The sequence below is a fragment of the Anopheles nili genome, chromosome 3 (assembly GCF_943737925.1).
Source record: "Anopheles nili chromosome 3, idAnoNiliSN_F5_01, whole genome shotgun sequence".
In the NCBI taxonomy this organism is placed as follows: Eukaryota; Metazoa; Arthropoda; class Insecta; order Diptera; family Culicidae; genus Anopheles; species Anopheles nili.
This window is the reverse complement of record NC_071292.1, coordinates 24,173,480-24,190,804: the sequence shown is the minus strand read 5'-3', so window position 1 is coordinate 24,190,804 and position 17,325 is coordinate 24,173,480. Positions and strand designations below refer to the sequence as shown.

The 17,325-nt window shown below is 39.4% G+C and overlaps 1 protein-coding gene across 1 annotated transcript in view; it reads left to right on the top strand.

The window, feature by feature from the left end:
• The first annotated feature begins 3,693 nt into the window (after positions 1-3,693).
• LOC128723103 (trafficking kinesin-binding protein milt) overlaps positions 3,694-17,325 on the top strand; it is a 37,755-nt gene continuing 24,123 nt past the window's right edge. The window contains exon 1 of the mRNA XM_053816814.1: positions 3,694-4,714. Within this exon, the coding sequence (XP_053672789.1) occupies positions 3,694-4,714 (1,021 nt within the window). The remainder of the gene's footprint in view (positions 4,715-17,325) is intronic.

Sequence of the window (17,325 nt, the reverse complement as noted above, 5' to 3'; positions counted from 1 at the left end):
GTGTTTAATCGGCTCGAATCCGTCCACCGATAATAATGTGGCTAATTGTAGCTTCCTCAATTGATGCTCGAGATGATCGCATACGCGTATCGGGTGTCGGCCCACACGTTTAGTTGCGCGTCGGTGATCGATGGAACTTTATGTACATCCTTTTCCCTCGCTGTCCTTCTTTCATTGAGTGATTGCGGAATGGATAGGCTTTTACGGCTGCTCGCAAACCATGTGCCCACTTGCGGCGATGCACTTCATTTACCTAAAAATGCGCCCGCTATTTTCGCGTGTTGCGTATTCATCCAATCCCTCCGCATGCGCCCGTCGTTTCCGTCAACGTTCGTCGGCAATTAAGTCTTAATTAGGGAGAGGTTTTGGGATTGTTGGCTGCCTCTCTAAATCGACCCAGATTCTTTCTACAGGCCAACGCACACCCCCATATCGATCACCACGCTGCAGTCCGATGAAAACCGCATCGATCGTGGCGTTATGGCTATTGTTTTTCGTTGTGGTTTTTCCTTTCCTGAAGATGGCATACTCTACCGTACGTTACGAGACTGTTTTATGGGAGAGTGTTTCCCATTGCGGCGATGACAGATATTGGATGGATTAACGACAGCGGAGATAAGATACCGCTTGAATTACGCCCGTTTTACGATTCATAGCCTGCCTTTAGTATCAAATGCGGAATGTGTTAACAATGTGACGCTTCATTATTGTTCAGCTAAATTTAATGCATAGTACGTTTCATTTTTTCAAATATTGTGTATCTTGTGGTAAGTGCATACGCTCACGTTTATAAAAATATTAAGTGTTATAGCACACATAACGTCATTTCATTAATGACTGACTTCGCTGATGCTATATGATACAAACTTCTGGAAGAGCTCAACAACGAAATAAAATTGCTGTTAGACAGATTAAACTGATTCAAAATCCCTGCGCTAATCGGTTAAAAGGCAATCTGCTTAAAAGGGCACGTGCACTGTTGAAGTATTGCTCCATGCTTAGTTTATTAGCCTTTACGTAACAAAAAATAAATTTAGCATGAAAATTCGATTGTCCAGCGTCGGTCTTTTTCATCTTGTGGAAAGCCATACGCTGGGAATTAACGTAACGCCACTCCCTAAAAATATCCTGTCGTTGCGAACAAAGCACCAAGGACAGAATAAATTGGCTCAAAAGGACACGTCAGGATCAATGACACTTCCCAAGGTGTTGGGAGTATGAGTGCGCGTGGGGTTTAGGTGATTGTTTAGCTAACCTAAATTGCTAAACGCTGTGAAGGGAGAATTCCACCGAAGAAACGTGAAAATTTGCCTCCACTGAACGCTGGAGTGTCAACAAACGCATGAAAGCCTCGCCCTCCGCAAACCAGAGTCCGTTACAGGAGGTGAGAGTATGTGGAATAAGAAAAACCTCCGCCAGGTATCGATTTTCTGCTCTTTGCCATGATTTTCTAGCCACATCACCATGGCTTAGTTTGCGAATGGTAAACTCGAATGCTGAAATGCAATTACCACGCATCTAATCAATTTTACGAACTTGCCTTGAGCGTAAATCTAGCAATAGTTTGCAAAAAAATCATTTCTTACCCGCTCCTAAACGACGATCGATTACACGCGTTGAGATCAACAATATTAGGCATGGTTTAATTGTACTGTTTTTTCTCATGGTTTATTTCATTATTTCGTCCAGACATGTTAATTTATCGAGAACACTGGCTATATGAGTTGATTTACGGTGCTTTTTGGTTTTAAGCAAGGATCAATACAACCAGTTACTTAGATTTTTACCAGTTACTCAAATAAAACAAACGTTATTACTAGTAATATTTTGATAAATCATGAGCTATTTGTTTACGGTCAATTAGATAATTCATAGTACTAATGCAGGGTTAGCCTAATATTGGTTCGACCAACTTTTACAAACTTTGATCGAAATCCGAATTGAGTGGGCGTGTTGGTCGATCGGTGATAAACAGCTTTAGACGTTCACCAGCGTTTGCTCGTATTTTTATGAAAAAAAGAAACCTTGTGTCTCGTTTCGCTGTGTGGCGGGAACTTTTCATTTCGTGCCCACTGTCCTCGCTAATGGCATCGATTAAAGCACGACGATGTCCCTATTAACGGGATGTGTGCTCCAAAAAATGGTCCATTCACCAAAAAATGTATCGTAACGAGCTGCATCAGTGTTGTGGACGCTTTTCCATGTCGTTATTTGTGCCACCCAACTTTTCCCAATCATAAGCCCAGCTGTGCGTGGTAGCTTTTAGTCGGAAATACACAAACGGCTGGCTGGGTTTATCGGTTCTGCTTCGTTGTTATCTGTAACGCGATTATGTTGTTGTCCAATCCAATCGGCAAAGAAGGCTTATCAATATGTAAACACTGTTTTAAGAGAAGGCTGATGGCTGATGGCATATTAAATAGGCCTTTCCTCGAATATAATTGGGAACATATTTGTTTTCCGATATGGTCAAATGTAATTGACGGATGCATTGTAAGCTACATACGAGCGGACATATGCTACAATGATGATGATATATTCCCAATGTAAACATAACAAAGTAGTAAAAAATGCGAGAAGACATATTTCTGCTTTTAAATGCAGTTTTTCGAGATATTATTCAAAAATGATGAGATTGATGAGCATGGTTTAATTTCTTTGATGTAAAATTATGCTAGGCCGAAGGGATTAGCTAGTTTACCTTGTAAGTAGTAATGGTTCCATATTTACTTTTCCACCCGGTAGCTACAGACGTTGAATATAAATTTCCCCGAGGATGCAATTGCGTACGCATTTGCAGTTATATATGTCGGCAAAAACATTTCACCTTTCCGTTGTTACTTAACTATGTATTGGTTTTGCGAAGGCACAGACTTTTTTTCGCATTTCATTATTCCTCGTTTGGCTTCGCGAATAATTTTCATTCTTGTATTGACTGACGGCACGTGACATTTTACAAAAGGTCAAATTTCCTACGATCACGAACGGTCAAACTTCTTTTGCTCAAGTGTCACCTGCTGAAAGTATCTCTCAGTGCCAGATGAAATACTGGATTCCTGTTACAAAGAAGCCTTTTTTCGTATGGTCTAATATGGTATATGGCATGTTTAAAATTATGCGCAGGGGAAGGTTTTTTTCCATTTCTTTTCTGCAGATGATATTTCATCTGTACAAGGAAATACGATGCATGTCCGTTTTCGCCGGATCGAAAGTGAAGCAGTTCTGCTTTTGATCATCCTTTATTGTACGTCATGGTTCCGTATGTTTTGTTGAGTTTCTTCTACAATTTCTGCTGCTGCTGTTACTGCTATTATTCCAGCTGGCTTTCCGAATGCCATCTGCGAAACGTATACGAACAGAACCCTTTCCAACGAGTGTTTTTGTTTTCCATCAAAAGAGCTATCGCGACCAGTAGCACCCGCGTTGAAGAAAACCTGTTTGATCCCCGTCGATGGTTGACTCTTCGATGGGGAAAAAGTGAACACCACCCTACCCTTCGGGAGAATAAAGAAGAGAGTGCATGAAGGAAAGTGACCCTGTAATTATTTTGCGCAACAGCAAGTGATCAAAAGTGACCTCTGTTACGACGAAGTGCGATCAGTCGATCACGGGAATCGAGCCTGGAGTGTAGCGCGCGCAACCGTCCTGGAAGAATGTGATCGTTTTGCGTGCGGAAGTGTGTTTGCAGGAATAATGTCTACAGTTCCTGCCGCAGTTGATACCGTCGATTCGAGTGTGATTCGTGGTGATGTCGCTGCTTCCATCGTACCCAAGGGAAGCGCAACGAGCACTGAGGAGGATGCAACCTACAAAAAGATATTTAACGCTGGTGAAGGTGTCGAAAATAGCAACGACTTCTTCAACAGCACGCTAATTTGCAAAAGATCCACTGAGGGTCGTCCTAAAAGGGCGAACGTAAGTGGCAAGTTTTCATCGTCGTGCTCCTCCCTGATTGGGGTCGGTGTCAGTGACGATGATTACAAGGGTGGCCTGTTGTCCTCGCTGGATGAATCAGGCTCGGGTCCATCGTCCATCACCAACCGTCCAAGTGACTCGAGCCGCGGCTTCCAGAACACGTTCACCGTGCTCGAGCGGCACCTGCAGAGCAAGCATTTCCAATTGCGCCAGCTGCGGCGATTCCTACAGTACAACGAGTCGAGCAAGACGCCAGTATTTTGCAATACGCCGCCATCCTTACACGATAGTTCAAACTACTTAAGAAGTATTAGCGAGGAAAGTGGTACCTCCAGCACCGATGCTAGTGCCTTCGATTGTGACGATGCGACACCGCAGGCGACGAGCTCTCCAAGGAGGTCTTCTGGTTCCCGCATGGCATCCATGTTTTGTCGCAACACAAATGAGGACGAAGAGCAAGACCGACCGAGTTTTCTGGAGCTGGAACTGGAAGCCTCGGATCGATTACGAAGACTCCGGGAACGGTTAGGCGGCAGTGTGCCGGACCTTCTCGGATCAGGAGATGCTGTAGAATCGCCGCTCACTAAAGCGCTTTACGGAATCAGCTTGGAGTCACTGCTGAAAAACAACACCGATCGTGTGCATCCTGATCCTTCGGTTTTTATCGATGAAGAAGACGACAAACGCAGCCAGTCGGGAGAGTATCCGGACTATCCGTATTATGTAGCGAGGGGATCGAACGGGTTACCCTACTTAAAAGTGGTACGCAGCACCTCCGGCGCGAAGGCGAACGATAAAGGTAGGTCAAGATTCGCGAGCAGGCGATATGTTGCGGTTACAGTTGAGCAGGTGGCTTGTGCACGGTGTGTTAGAAATAAACGGTACTAATTGTGGTAAGGAGACCCTGAAAGACGTAATGACACTTGATCTTGCTAAACTGGTGTCGTATTGTCTTTTGTAAGCGTCTGTACGAGTCAGTGCAGTGTCAAGCGGTGGATTTGTACGGCATACAAGGACCGAAACACCAATCTCGCGGCACTTTTCAAGTCTTCTCCCGCTGCAAATGCTATTCGTGTAATGTACAGCATTGCAGATGGAACCGACGGTCTAGGTTACCATTAATTAGAACATGCTTTGTTGGCTCGTTGCCACCGGCATACTTCGTATGTGCTTCTTTGGTTGTACCACATTTATAATTCATGTTCTTGGTAGAGACTCCCCGATTAGTTAATTTCGAGTTGTCGTAATTGTCCCATAGTTCCATATTTACAAAATCTATTCCAATAAGAAATAATCTTATTTCCTATACGAAATTCTAAACATTTCTTTATTTTCTCTGTTCATTGCAGGTGAGTAATTCCGATATTGTATACGCTTTCACAAACCATACACAACCGTAAGTAAGATTGCGGGCAATGTTTTCTGTTTCATAACGCGTGTCAATGTCCGCGTGTAGTCGGCAAAATCTTTGACCAGCGTTCATTTTGGGTTATTATGGAAATTATTGTATTGCATCTTTTCTCACACCGCACCTATAACAAATGGTGCAGCAGCTCGTTATGTTAATGTGGAGTATTGATTTAATCAAATATACTTCAATCGATCGCGCCCCACCGTTCGAGGTAGGCCATATTTCGGTAAGTTTCCTTCCATTACATTCGTCTGTAGATTGTTACGGTCAAAAATTGCTAGTTTGTATTTCGCTTCCGGGAATGATACTCTACTGCAGCGTGTCCACTAGCAAACCTTCTCCAATGTCGAGCAACGCTAAAATCGAAAGTTTTACCTAATGTACGCTACTATGTTTACAGTTCATTTTTGGCTACTGTTTCGCATTCAGCATTATGGCAGCAAGAAGGTGTTTTCAAAATGGACATCCAAGAGGAAGATCGCAATTTGGCGTGTTCCTAGATCTCTACGTGATGTGAATCCACACCTCTATTACCTTCACTTTATATTTTCTCCGTAAAAGGAAAGAAGGTGCAGCCCACTTTTCGATCGCTATCAATATTTTCATCCAGAGCCAGGGAAAGTGGTCTTACCGCGCCTATTATCGGGAAGAGGAAGTGTGAAACCAGAGTAATGGGTCTTATAGCTGTTAATTACCAGTCGCATGCGCCGTCTAATCAAAATGTTTGAGATTGGACCATGGGAAAAATCTTGTTGACATTTTTTCTCCTAAACTGATGGCTCAATGCGGATTTTGATCACTATAAAACTATAATTACAATTCACAAAATGTCTTGGTGCTTTAACATGCTACCTTTAAGTTTGATTTTCGCTATGACCTTCGGTTTTGGATTTGTACGGTATCAACAAGACATTCGACATAAGATCTGGTTGATTGACGGTCGTCCAAACGCGTCATCGGTTACTGGTCACTTTCATTTGCAAAGAGAAAGGTGTTGGAGGTCTTTTGATTTATCCGTTACCGGTGTTTACTTCACGACGGAAAAGAACGGGCTTTATCAACCCATCCCCTCGGGGACATCGAAACAAGATCTTTCTCTTTGTGCACAGGGACGGTATTAAACCGGTCCGTTTGCGTAATATCTTACTTCTTCGAACTGTCAAAACATGACGAATGTCGTGCGGCACGTTATTCGGCCCGTAAGAAGGGTAGCTTTTATCGTCGGCGTCCCTGGCCAAATGCGGTGGCTTGGCAGCGCTTCCGTGCAACGTGCATCACACCTATCCTACAAGTGAGTTTTCGAACGCAAGTTCCTCTGAAAAAATACGTTTCCGCATGTATCCAAGCGTGCTACACGCGCAGTGAATACTTTGTTCGCAAAACGAACCTGCAGAGTCTTATCGTTTCCGCAATTTGCTAAAATGCGACAAGATTTAGCGAACCATTCGCAGATCCTAAAAGACATCAATTTTGCGTTGTTAAATGTAGGCTCGTTTGTCCAGCAGGTATCCTTTCACTTGCACGATCTTTCATCACTGGAGGTTGCTGGCTGCTGGTGTCACGTTCAATGAATTGATCTCCCCGAGAGAAGAAGCACGTATGTTTCTGTGAATATCTCAAGATCACCGTGACCAGATGCGAACAGATTTCTCTCAACAACGGTTTTCAGCGGGATGTAATCACTAGTAACTAGTAAAACTCGTAAAACACTACGCTCCTTTGCGAGCCTGTTCGATAACGATCTTCGTTGCGTAGGGCTACCACAACCTTCTAGTCACTGGTTAGTGTACTTTCTTCTTTCCTAATGGCACGACCAACTGGTAATCAATATTTGATCCAACTTATGCCGGCGACGGCGAACAGGGTTAGATAATGTTATCTACGAAATCGTGACTGCATCTTTTATGTTACCGGATAATTTGCATGTTTTTTTGTCTTCGTATTTGGCACGTTTAATTTTTTATCAAAATTTTAAATAAATTTGCCTACAATCGCTAGTCTTGCGATCTCGATTTGTTGCTTATTGATTAGCGGTATTTTATCCTGATTGCGCAGCTACTTCATTCTAATGGTCAGCCTAATCTAAATTTTATTATGATAAGAAATAATATTATGAAAGTAAAGCGAAAAAATGTTATTCTATTTATCCTTTTTTCATAAAATTTATTTTTACTCGAAACTCCCAGCTATGCTTTCTCTCTGATGTTGTAAACTCGTTAATTATTTTCCAAATGAAAAGCAGCCGATATTTGAGAGAGCAAGCTTCAAAGTTACCAAAACGCTGCCATGGTGGATCATCTTGTCCATCATCAAAATGCTATACCACATTTTTCTTTATTTTTATCTCGATCCCACGATTTTCAACAGGGGATCCGCTTACGAATGTGTTTCCATTAAACCCTTTTTGCTGTAAAAATATCGCAACATTTCATTCCCGCTAGAGCTTGAAATGTGCACATTTCCGACATCGCAAGCGGTAGCGGAACGCAAGAAGCATACCGCGGGATTTTATGAATCGAAAAATTGCACCGCTTTTTTATGACTTTCACATGATCTTTTTCTGGAAATCTAAAGCATATGATTATGGACGCACAGTTGTATTCGTCAAGCGTGCCGGAACAACTACCAAATGGCAACCAATAATGCATTTTTATGTTTATTGGATTTTCATTTGCTTTTATAATTAATCGGTAGCACTCTTGACGGAGTGCGGTCGTGTGAATTGTGCTCTTGATAGACGTTTTTAGCTGGATGGAAGTAAGCCATTTAAGAAAATATGACGAAAGCGTTCCGCACAATAAAGGAAGAGGCGAGAGTGCGTTCTGCATGATGGTTTTTTTTTATCAATTTTCACACACACTGAAATGATTTTCTTTCCAATGATAAAATAAAAGAACAGTTTGTTAGCAATTGCTGGATATCGTGCGGAATCAGCATTATAAATAGGATTTCTTCCATCGATCGGTGGTTCCATTTTGGGTCCCGTAACCTTTGTTTCAAGGTGATACCTAGCATTGGTGGGAATTGCTTTTGAGTTTACACAGCAGAAAAAATGTCCTTTAAAAGCTTGAGTTTTTGTTCGTAGTGTTCTTTTCGAAGATACATAAGAATGAGCCTTCAACAAAATCAATTGCTACATCTTTACTAGTTTGTACACATGCTGATATGTAAATAATGGCAAATGTATGTTGCAGATTTAATTATCAAAATATATACAACAAACACTTATGGATGGCGTGACTGAATGTCATCCAGTTGCCGCCTGATGAGACAGTCAAACTATCCAATTCGCGTGAAACAAAGGTTCATTTGCAAATAGTTTGTAGTTATAATTCTTGCTATTGGTAGTTTATATTAGTACATGTCTTAAAACAGCTTGACCTAGTTTAGTTCTACTCATTGTTAAAGTATGTAGCTTGCTCTATCGTGTGAACTGAGGACATAGCATTCTTTTCCTTTAGGATTGAACTTAACTACAAGTAATGTTGTGCAAATTGCATAAGTTGCCGGGCTCCGAATGAACACAAGCCTTTTGCACCGTATCGCTTAGCTCGATTTCACTAGCGTCCGTTAGGTGGCGCTGGACTCTTGTTTCGATAGAATACATTATGAGTATACTTTATTATTTTTATTAATATATTAAATATTAATCTACGAAGTTGAATGACAATATCACTCTTTTCTTTGTCACTCAATCCTGTACTGATAAGAAATTTGGCGTTCCGTTAGAATGAAGTGAAATAAATATCGGAGCGGATCGTTCATTTCGCGGAGTATATGTCAAATCTGACAGTGTTGGCCACCACTAGTCTTTAACATGTTTTTCATTTCCAAGTCGTGTGGATGATGTGCGCGAATTTATTTCGAGATTTTGTAAAGTTTTAGTGCCGTTTTTCGACCTCTACGAGCAATTTTGCTAATCATCGACGCGCTCTTATTTGACAAGAAATGATATATAGTTCGGGAGTGCCCATAGTCGCGGCTTTTGTGTAACTTCTATCCAGTGCCATCAATCTAAAGGTGACGCATTCTATGTGCAAAGTGCTAAATTAGTGCTGGTTGTGCCTGCAATATGTTCGTTGTTTCGTTGCTACACTCCCCGCCACGATCAAGTGTACACTAATACGAGTTCTATAAACAAAATTTCAATGTCAAATTCCGTATGAGTATGTAAGGTTAAGGAGGTTGTAAGTGCGGTGAAAGAAGGATCGGTCCATGTGTGCCTATGTAGGATACAAGGATACGCTTCCATTTCCGGTCGAACGTAAATGAAACAGAAATACGCCTAAAAGTTGTTCCCGTGTGTGAGCGCTACAATCTCGATCAGTTACGCGTGCCTTCCGAGTTCGAGGGTTTTTTTTCTTACTTGTGTGGGTCAAGCCCCCAATTCGTTACGTTCACGATTGAGTTTTGTAAGAAGGTAGTTTTTTCTTTACACATTGTTTGCGTTAAGTTATTTCATAATTTCATTCGATTGTGGCTTCTTAAATTATATTGTTTCATTATTCATCAACACTATCATAGTGTCTGAGATCCGTCAAACACTATTGGCTAGCGGGGTTTTTCTTCGACAGTTATTGACCTGTTCCACTTCCGGACTACGGAAGTTGAAGGTCGCATTGGGTATTGTGGAATCGATCGTGTCCAGTTGCTGCAGTAACCGGTATAGTTGTGCCGGGAAAAGAAGCCAAAGTGGCTTATCGATTTTCCGTATCTTTCCTCACGCATAATATAGAATAAGGCGATGAGCATGTGATTGTTGTACTTCTTCAATTTAAAAGAGTCATACGGGCACAATTTTACCGCGAAAGAGTATAGTTAATTTGTTTATAAAACTATATATATTGAGAAAAGTTCCGAAAGTCCTCTAACTTCCACAAGAAATAAATTTTATTAAACTGTTGATTTCTCAATGCTGAGTGATTTTGTTTAAGCTGTTTTTTTCACAGCTGCGATGATACGTAGACCTAGAAACCCACCGTGAATTTCACGGTGATTGCACGCTGGCGTGGCGAATGGTCTGCTTATGTTGCTTATTACTATACGCTATGGCTATCAATTCACCCAGTCGTGTTTTTTGGTCAAAACAATCACGAATAGTGGTTGCGATGTATAGCTACTAATACCACTGTGGGTTTATTGGACAGGGTCGTAGGATTTCTTCTACTCCCTCCAATCAAGGAACAAGCACTCTCGTAATATTGACATTATGTCATACGGTCATATATAGAATTTTTCCTCAGAACGATAAAAAGAAGGAGATAGAGGTAGTTTGTGATGAGAACTGCCCCATGTTCGGTAGTTTTTTTTTTTATAAAATTACGCCATCCGAGTTAATTAGTGAAACGACTGATGAATATCAAGGTTTTGAACTTGCTTTCACGCTCGCGAGTGCTGTTTTCATCGACATACCCTTAATTTTAGCTCGAGGTACAAATTAATTTCATCCAAACTAAGCATTGGGCTGTATCTATCACGTTTGCCATCTTTGTGTTCACCAGTTAATGGCATCGGCGCCAAATTTCTCTTTAATAGGATCAATATATTTACTCGTATTTTTCGAGAAGCAACACCATAGAGCCTTTCCGAGTTTTTGCTCGGAAGACGACGATGCATACGGATCGGCGTGTCGGCTTTCACGGTTCCGTGCACAAATTTCGTGAACCAAAAAATCAATTCCTCCACCATGTCCCCACTCCGCTCTTTTCAGGCAGGAGAAACAATGGGCGACGAAGCCCGCCGATACAGTGCAACAATTATGTCATCGACACTTCTCGAACGTCTTCAACGAAAATCATTTCATGTGGAAGGGGTTTTGAAGCAGAGGAATGTGCGCGTGTCTATTGGTTTTCACGTAAAAGTTATATGCTGTAATATTAGCTTGCAACACACCGATACAACCAACACACTTGCCCGTGTGCATTATACTGTAGGATGAATTAAGGATGAAACAATAACCGTTTTTCGTGAACTGGAACTGAGTCGCAAGTGTCTGTTGATATCTGTAAGCACACATTGCACTCTGTTTTCAAGGTCTCCACCCTCTTGGCAGTCATGTGATTTGATCGCCGCGTCATCCGCAAACCTCGTGACAAGATCTCATCTAGAGAAAAACGGCATTTAAAACACTGTTTTGCGAAACGACAGAAAACGAAGTAATTTCATCTAAGCCAAAAATGTATCGGGCTTTCCTATTTTTTTTATCCTTAAGTCCTACTTGATTTGTCGGTTTTCAACAAAAATTTTCAACAATCATTTATTTTAAAATGTGCTTTATCACGAATGATAATTGAAAGGGCAATAGATATGAAAATTTCGTAGCCAATGGAAGAGAGAATTACAGTGCAAACGGCATCTATTGCTGATTGTTTTAGATCAGACCATATTGCAATTTTCTTCATTTTCAGATGCGAATTGCAAGTTTATCAAATGTTCAATGTTAATCAAATGTATAAATTAAATAAATAATTTTTTTCTATGCGTGTGTAGATTTTTTCCAAAAATAAAACTATTTTGTTAAGCACAGAATTAAAATTAACGATTGAATGAATTCTGTTTGCAATTAAATACCTTCATCGTTAAAAGGGAAAAAACAAAACTTTTGTTGAAAATATCCTAACACTATTATCCATTTTCCACGCTTTTTTCAATACGGCAAGCGATATACATCATTGTCTGTAAGTGAAGCAAACAAAAAGGGAGATTTTATACACACTGAGTGAAAGTAGTCTACTTGAAGTTCCACCTCCTCTGAGAAATTCACAAAGAAGAGAATGTATGCTTCCTATACTCGTGCGCCAGCATCCTTTTAGCACAAACTGATGCTGTGGTACAGCGCGGCTGGAATAAAATGGAAACCCGATCTTTCGATCAATTCATTTCACTTTCTTCGATGCCCTATGTTTTCATACATTTTTTGCTGATTGGTAGGATTTTGATATGTGTTGATTAATGCATTTGGTATCGAATTGCAATCGACATGTTGGTTGGATTTGAGGCACTGCAAACAGAAACTAGTTTAATAAAAAAAATAACTGTTCACGTAAAAAAACTTGCTTAATTAAAAATTTGCGTAATGATCTAAGATTAACGTCATTTGGAGTCGTTGATCATGCGTGAACAGTTGATTGTTCGAAAATTTATATAAAACAAGTTATCTCAACACACGCAAAATTATCCAATATTAAACGCTTAACATTTACCCATGGCAATTATGTATACGATTGAAATTGTCTTTTTATGTTTGTGTATCTTTAAAAAAATGTACTTGTATAGGAACTTCATAATAACATTTTACGCGGTTGTATTTTCATAATCTGTACTAGTTTTTTGCAATTTTTTATTTTGAAAAATTATCTTTAACCCTCATTTGATGAATGTTATTTTCGTTAAAAATTTAATGAAAAAATAATTCTCGTTTAATGATTGTTTTTGTTAAAAAAAAATAACAAATATTTTTATGAAACTACGAGAATTCAATGCACAGACCCTAATATAAGAAAAAGGCGAAAGTTTTTTTCACTGCAGGCGCTTTTTTGAAGATTAATTTAAACTCAAACTTTCCTCGAGGTTCACAACAAACGCCATGAGCTCGTCAGAATCCCAAATGGTTTCATTATATGGAAATGCATTTACTGAGGGAAATGGACCTTTGGGGATGAAGAATTAATTGGACGAGGTCACAATTTTCGCACCCACGATCATCATCAACCTAACACTTGGCGAGCGCGCAATTAATCGACGGTTTCATTAGCATGGTGCAGGGTGGAGTAAACGCCGAGGTGAAAACAAATACTGGCTACTGTTGTGTTCCAGTCAAACGTCTTGGCTAGTGGACAGTGGACCGGTCGGTAATGAAAAAGTCACCTATTAATGCGAGATCGCACCAAGGTGAGGTGTTTGGAAAAGAAACTAACCCATTGTTGACCGAATCAAGCCGCTGAGATGGGTTGCTGTTGATGCGCCTTGATGTTAGGTCGTTTTGTTCCTTGATGAATTGAGACTCCCTCTGTGAGCTGCGATGCTTCGCGATAAATGAAACAAAGGCCATTTCTCTGTGGAACCACTTCCACCTAGGAACGAACGTTAAAATACACTATCGCTAGAAAGGTAAATGGATGAAGATTATGCTCGTTTTTCATACCATATCTTTATCATAAGTAGAGCTGCCACTAGTGGTGACTATTTTCGTTTGTTGAAGTTATTTGACTGAAGCGTTGTGTTTGTACGAAGTCAAAACATAGCTATGTCGGCCAGATCCTGCACGCGCTCTCGTCTCATGATGTTGCAATTTTCATTCAAGTCATTTTTTATGGCAAGTCCAAGTGTACTAATTAATGCTACTTGTTTGTTTTCAATCCGTTGGGTGCATTGCATCTTGTTCGTGGCCTTTGTATGCTATGTTTTTGGTGAATTTTGATAAAACCTGGCGTTGGGAATTTGCGAAGAAACCTAGCGGGAAAAATATCAAGATAAAAGAACGCCTTGTGAATCTTAAGACATCACCTTCGAGATAAAAATGAGACAGAAAAATGTTTGGAAAGAAAAATCATTTAAACAATTCTTCGCGCAACAGTACAACGGTGTTTCAAGAGAGATAAATGTTATGGCAGTTTTGACACTTTTGAAGAGGTTTCAAAAAACGACCTACAGCGAAGCATCATATTTAGTCAACTGCTGCGTACTCCTTTACATGTGCGAAAAGCTTCCACCATTATTTGCAAAACATTTCTAATTATATCAAATGAATATTTAGCAAAGTAGTGTCTGCAAAAAGATTGAGAGAAAGTCGTTGTTTGACTTCTTCTTAAACTTGAACCTAATTGGTATATTCATGAAAGCAAACTTCATAAATAATTTCGAGTCTGCGATATAGACGAACCCAAATACGAGAGCTACTTAGAAGCTCTTACTCGTACGAATGTAGTCAATCGTTTGTTTGGTATCGATGTAATCGTGGTTCTCTTTCATATTTGATCTATAATCTAATTAATGGATTCGTTTGATTTTTTGTTTATGGTGGGTTAGTTATCTTTATTTAACATGCACAATATTAAACACTTTTTTTGGAAGTTTATCCATTTGTGTTCAAATACTGGAATGCTCCAGATATTGCATGGAAAATTCGAAAACAATACCGAATTGAAATTTTTAAATATATTTATATAAATTTTTTATGTTAACGTTAGAAAAATATATTTTGTCATTTTTAATTTATGCCCGAGTACAGGAAACTGCTATTTATTTTTACATGCTATAAAAAAGATGTAAATCCTTCACCTCCGTTGCAAGGAATGGTGTTAGATCAAACCGGAAACTAAACTAGGCCGGGTGCCGTCTAATTTCCTGTCGTTCGCTTTTCGAATTTGACACTATGCCATTTAAGAACACGAACGATTTCGATCTGCCTGTTGAACTCTTAATTTTTAGCTAATATTGATTTAGTACACATTGTTTAAAATTGATTTAAATTTTGTCTAACGAATCGAGAGATTATTATTCTCCTGCGATTCTTTGCTTTATAAGTAATGAGGTTTCTCCAAATGGTGCTCAAAAGGTATAATAAATTCCTCCAATATAGTACAAATCAAAATGACTACGTCACATCTTTGTTCCTGTATGACTACTTTCCGGAGACTAAAATGATGCAATATGTACTTTCACTTTCGATTTTAAATGTGGTTCACCTCTCACCTGCTACAATTCGGTCGGACGTGGCGATTAATTTGCAATGGCCATAAAGCATTCGATGGTTCACAAATCGCTACGAATACGCATCGGAGACCACAAAGCCTAGCTATTAGTAAGCTCCTCTTTGTGATGAAATAATCATCAGCTCATCCTCTTGAGCTCAATCTGTCTCATGCCCCGCTCGGATCACTCTGTGCGTATCTTCCCTGCCGAAGAATAACAAATGGCACATGATTGATTCGTGGCTGAACTTCGCGCAAGGTATGCAACCTTTCTCCCGATGGCTAGAGTCAATGTCAGTGACCAGATGTGCTGAGAGTGCCACCGGCAGTTCGATAATATTACTGCTAATTAGTAGATGCCGTGGAACACTTCCTGTGTTCGGCCGGTAAATTTGGTAACGAAGCTACGAAACTAACGGCATGGAATTGGAAGCACAACATAAAGTGGCGTAACTATTTGTAATATGCAAAATTAATATGCTAACGATTTCAAAACGGAAATAAAAACAATATTGTGCCTTTTTTGCATGTATAATATGCTTTCTGCACCTTAATTATGCAATTTTGTCATCGAATGTATAAACTAGGAAAATGGTCACGATGGCGGAACGATAGAAAAGCACGCAATGAAGGACAACGATCAAGGCGATGTTGCAACAAACGCCTAACGTGGTTTGTCAAGTTCGACAGACTAATTCGTGAAGCAGAAGTTGCTTGCTCATTTTTTTCTAATTTATGATTTCTCCTGTGACGGTTATACCTAATCACGATTCATCGATTAATGATGAAATAATCAAATCGACAACCATCGTGCTGTCTAGCGTTGAAAAAACTGGTATTTGCAAACAGTGCACAAATTCATTGATCTAATGCAAAATGATACAATGTAAAAAGTAGACAGTTGTAAAAGGTGGTGATTGTGATTTGAAAGCGCATGGTTTGTCCCAATAAAATTTTACATTTATCGATTGATTTTGGTTGATTAAATCAAACCGCACTGTCAGTTAAATGTTCAGTAATCGTTTGCTGATTTCTTTCATCAATATGGTCAGTGCCGATGTAATGCTAAACGGTCAGTGGCAATTCGAGCACAATGGAATGCTGGTAGAAATGTTTTGCTTCCATTCGTTCACAAACAATTTTCTGAATGTTCACAATGTTGCGCTACCAATTTGTTGAACGGAAAATCGATTTTGATCGACTGGTCATGATTGGTCATTTTCCACATTTTTGACTGTATGACACCTTATTGTCCGGCATGCTGTGAGAAAGTACACATTTTTTACATAAAATGTATAAAGGATAGTGCTATTATTTTTTCAACAATCAAATTAAACGCTCCGTAATGTTTGAAAAGTATTTTTCACTTCTGTTCGTTTTTTGTACATTATGAAAACTTTGCGTCACATTTGTTTCCTGGTGTTGTTTTCGACTCCCAAACCATAATGTGTCATTAAGTGTATAGAAACAAAAACCAAGTCTGCTCATCGACCACAAGTTATCTAACTTTTACGCGTCACATATTATATATGACGTATAGTACAGGACATATAGATGCTTCCCGGTTTTCTTCACGTGTCACCTGCACTCTTTGTGAAGGATGATCATTTTCCTAGATTGGAATAGCGGTGGAGTAAGCCGATGGTGGAAAATTTTGACAAACAGCACAATGGAGTATGTGTTCGCTATTCACTGACTGGGAATAATATAATTCCTTTCTCTCAGTTTTCGTTAGTCTTAGTTTTCATTATTCAGCACAGGTTGTCATTTGATATTTCAGATATTTTTTCAATCACAGCTTGTGAAGCGAAAACTGTTTCCTACTACAGATTAACATGATTTATTTATCTATAGGTATATGGATATGAATGCTCATTACGTTCACATGATAATTTCTGAAAGGTGTTTTAACCAAATATATGTATTTTCACTCCAAAATCATGGATCTGTTTCATAAGGCTGCGAATAAAATTTAACATCGATCGAATGTATTTACTGTTTATTAAATAAAATCAATGAATAAGTAAACAACAATGAGTAAAACAAAAATTAAAATAAGTAAGATTTTGAATGGCTATATGTACTATATTATGTTTAAGCAGCTGTTATTATCCATATCTCTTGTTATATATGAACCTCTTCCTCTGTTCAGTTGAAAAACAGTAGCCAAGCAAGTGGCTTAAATTAATTACAATATAAAACAGTTTTGCATTTTCCGACAGTCGCTGAATGAATTTTGTTTTGCATGATCTCTCTTCATATGCTCTGATGCTTCTTAATGCATCTGTGTTTATTTCGATTTTCACT